The sequence below is a fragment of the Sorghum bicolor genome, chromosome 3 (genome assembly GCF_000003195.3).
Source record: "Sorghum bicolor cultivar BTx623 chromosome 3, Sorghum_bicolor_NCBIv3, whole genome shotgun sequence".
In the NCBI taxonomy this organism is placed as follows: domain Eukaryota; kingdom Viridiplantae; phylum Streptophyta; class Magnoliopsida; order Poales; family Poaceae; genus Sorghum; species Sorghum bicolor.
The window spans coordinates 110,766-114,338 of NC_012872.2; the positions used below are offsets into that span (position 1 = coordinate 110,766).

General features: G+C 42.0%; 1 protein-coding gene across 1 annotated transcript; it reads left to right on the top strand.

Moving 5' to 3' along the window:
* LOC8077539 lies at positions 1,024 to 3,348 on the top strand. The gene is made up of 4 exons (XM_002454817.2): positions 1,024 to 1,348; positions 1,441 to 1,508; positions 2,285 to 2,406; positions 2,558 to 3,348. Exons 1-4 carry the CDS (start codon positions 1,225 to 1,227, stop codon positions 3,111 to 3,113), a joined length of 870 nt encoding a protein of 289 aa, XP_002454862.1. The 5' UTR covers positions 1,024 to 1,224; the 3' UTR covers positions 3,114 to 3,348.

Genomic DNA, 3,573 nt, shown 5'->3' on the forward strand with positions numbered 1-3,573 from the left:
AAAGTCCGATAGATACAAAAACGTACTATATATATATATAAGTCCGAACAAAAATAAACTCTCTATTGTTCGATAGTTAGAGAGAGATGAACCAAAAACAAATGGATGGATAAAAAAAAGCTTAAAATTTTATCTCTTTATAGTTAGAGATAGATTACGTCATGTTTGTAATTCATTTTGACATCGGTCTTCGCGCTATGTCTAAACACTTAACTGGTGAGGACATGGTACTCTAATTTGTTTTAGAATCGGACTCTCCACTACATTTGGATATGCTACTCTGACTTGTCCGAGCACGAGAGAGATTGGCTTTATCGGATCTCTATTGAGCAATTGTGAGCGTTTGTGTGATGAAGAATGAAAAATAATCTTAGCCTCTTTATTAGGGAGGATATGGGAAAGGAGAAAATCCACATTTACCTTCCTTAATTTTTTTTTGTAAAAGTCTGCCTTGTTTTTGAACCTAAAATCGGACAAAACACCTTATTTAACATTTAAAACCATTCATCTTACTCTCCTAACCATGTTATAAACAGTTTTGAAGGTGATTTTGTCTTCCTCTTTTTTATTTATTTCGTCTAAATCTTTAAAAAATTATAATGAATCATAACAAAAATCATAAAATAGAAAATCCAATTTTGTTAGACTTCATATGTGTAGATCTACACAGTGAATATATAATATGAGTACAAAGTTTTTTGCTTTGGCTTTCGATCTATACTTTTTTGTAATTCATTGAAATAATTCATGGCTGCAGTTTGTATGGTCCATTTTTATGGTGTAATAATTTTTGTATGATTGAACTGCTAGTAAAAATTTCATACTCATGTATAGCTTAGTTATAGGTTTATTTATATTTATAACTTGAGTTTGGGTCGAAATCACTTGACCGGCTTCCCTGCCTGATGACTTGGGAATTTGAGCTTTGGGCCTGGCCCAGTCACGTATACATACACCCTCCTGACATCCTTGGGGAAAAGGAATGAACAAAGCCCACGTAGCCGTCCTACTCCCCTTCCCCGAAATCCAAAGGAAATCCGACACACAACGCGCGACAGATCGGTCGAGTGGAGTCAGCGCCGCCGGGCCGGTCGCGGTCGCGGTCGGATCCCCTTGCTTCCCCGTTCCCCCGCCGCTCCGCCCGCCTCCTCTCCTTCGATTCGTTGCTTCCCGCTTCAAATCCTTGTGCGCGCGCCGCGCCAAGCCAACCACCCTTTCTTTCCCATGGCTTCCGACGCCCCGACGCAGCAGCCGGCGCCCCAGCAGAAGCCTACAAGGGTCTCGCTGTCCTACGAGGAGATCTCCAAGCTCTTCTCGCTCCCCATCGCCGAGGCGGCCTCCATCCTCGGTATGTATGATAATCCACCATGCCTGTCTCTTTTGCGCGCTGCTTCCTCCACTTCCCTTCACCCTGCATGCTCGTCCTCGTCTTATTTGCAGGAGTCTGCACCAGTGTCTTGAAGAGGATCTGCCGCACCCACGGGATTGTTAGGTGGCCCTATCGTAAGGTAAATTTCAATTGTACTGGTTTTGACTTCATACTCCTATCTCACAAGTGTGTCCTTTGTCCTTACCATATCCACGCCTGCAAAATCTTATACTTTTTTTTTTGCGATATATAATAAGCACGCAATATTTTGAGTACATAGTTCCATGTTGGACATGTATTAAGGCCCGTTTGGATGGGATAAACGTTTCAGTTTCTAATGAGAGAAGAATCACTTCCAAACGGTCTTTTCCGCAAGTGATTCGAAACCGAAACGTTTCACCAGAATCACTTCGAAACGGTCTGGTCTTTTTAGCAAGTAATTTGAAACCGAAACGTTTCACTGTTTCTACCTACACATGCGAAACGGCTAGAGGCTAGTTCTCATCTCATTGCTTCTTACCTTTTTGGTTCATTTTTTCAGTTAATTCTTTTTTTAGTGCAACAAGTTAAAATGGTTTTTATTTTAAGTTGTTCTCCATCCACAAAAAAGTTTAGAATTTTTTGAACATATTTTTATTTAAATGATTTTTTAATCGAAATCGGGATTGCCAGCTAAACGATTTCATAAAGCGATTCTGATTCATCACCATAAACGGTTCTTGAAAGAATCCGGATCCGAAACATTTCTGCGAGAATCTGGAGCCCTAAATCTCATCTGGGGATAATTCAAAGCCAGCCCCATGTACCTTATCTAGTGTATCTGCTCCAAAGAAAGTTGTTTTGGTCCATACAACTTTTAATACTTCTGCTTTGATTTCTTAGTCTGTCTGGTCATTTGTAGTTTTACTCTTGCAGCTTGTTTCTGGGAAAGCTGGGGATGATACAAAAGGTCCTGATAGAGACAAAGCCAAGGAACTCCTTGAGTTATCAAAAATCGTGAAACAAAAGGCTTCCAGTGCATCAGGCCCATCAATAGTGTGAGTAATGCTTTCCCTTGAGGCCTTGATAGATGATTCTTGTGATTTAGCTGCTGCCTGTGCCTTCTTCTCTCCTAGGGAAAAAAAAAGGAAATTGATCTGTTTGCATCGTATTCATCTCACACTTGGACTGGACTGGATATGTTTATAGGTCATCAAGCACTTCCCAAGGAGCGGCAAAGTCTCAACAGGGCAGTTCTAAGGCAGGACAAATTTCAGTTTCGCCCCCAGCAGGTAAGCAGAACACATCACCAAGCTTGGCCCACGGTAGCCAAGCCAAGGCCATCCCTAGTTATATGGATGATTTCAAGTACGGATTCCCGTCATCTGGCTTGTCTTGTGAAACGATGAAATGGTGGGGCACAAGCAGCGACACAGACTGTGTGCCTGCCAAAGATGGAAGCCATGAAGCCCATGATTTAACAACGCATGAGCCGTCAAAGGGCATGACTGATGATGACGAGTTGGACTGGGGAGCAGATGAAGCAGAAGCGGAAGCTGAAGCTGATGGTGCTGTTACAGCAGAAGCGTCGGCGCAGCTGTGCTCCCTAAGAAGGAAAGCAGTAGATGATGGACGCAAGCTATTGAATGGCGGCAACCGCAGGGGCCAAGAATTTTCTAGGCTGAACAAAAGGCAGAAGCTAGTGCTGGCCCAGGTATTTGGGGCTTCACTGCCAGATGTTGTATTTCTTGTGTCTAGTGAGTGAAGGGCAACTGTAGCTGCGTTTTCCCTCCCTCTCCAGGTCCTCATGTAATATGACCCATTATTAGCTAGAAGTGTGAAATCTTCTCATTGGATTCAAGAATGGCAGGAGCTTGTTTTGTCTTCCTATCATACAAGTCATTGCTGCCGCTTTTCTCTACGTATTTTCTCTTATCTCCCATGTGTGTACGAGGAGAGCACCTTATGTTATATATTTGAATGCACGCCATTCCATTCCATTGCATTTTGTTCCTTTTTTTTGTTTTTGATAACATTGCATTGTTCCTTGATTTTGAGTCAAAACTTTAAAACACTTGTAAAACTAGCAAAGATGTCCTCAAAGTGAACCGGTCCAGAAGATAGGCATACCAATGGTATTTTGGTCAATGGAGGACATAGCATTGAATACACATCCAAGTGAGTTTGGCTGCCCTTAATATATCTCTTTCTGCATTTTTTTTCCA

Bases quoted from the DNA above. Each gene is read 5' to 3' on its own strand.
- LOC8077539 (XM_002454817.2), top strand. From the start codon at position 1,225: ATGGCTTCCGACGCCCCGACGCAGCAGCCGGCGCCCCAGCAGAAGCCT. The intron at 1,349-1,440 runs GTATGTATGATA...TCTTATTTGCAG, and splicing joins CGAGGCGGCCTCCATCCTCG to GAGTCTGCACCAGTGTCTTG. The intron at 1,509-2,284 runs GTAAATTTCAAT...TTACTCTTGCAG, and splicing joins TTAGGTGGCCCTATCGTAAG to CTTGTTTCTGGGAAAGCTGG.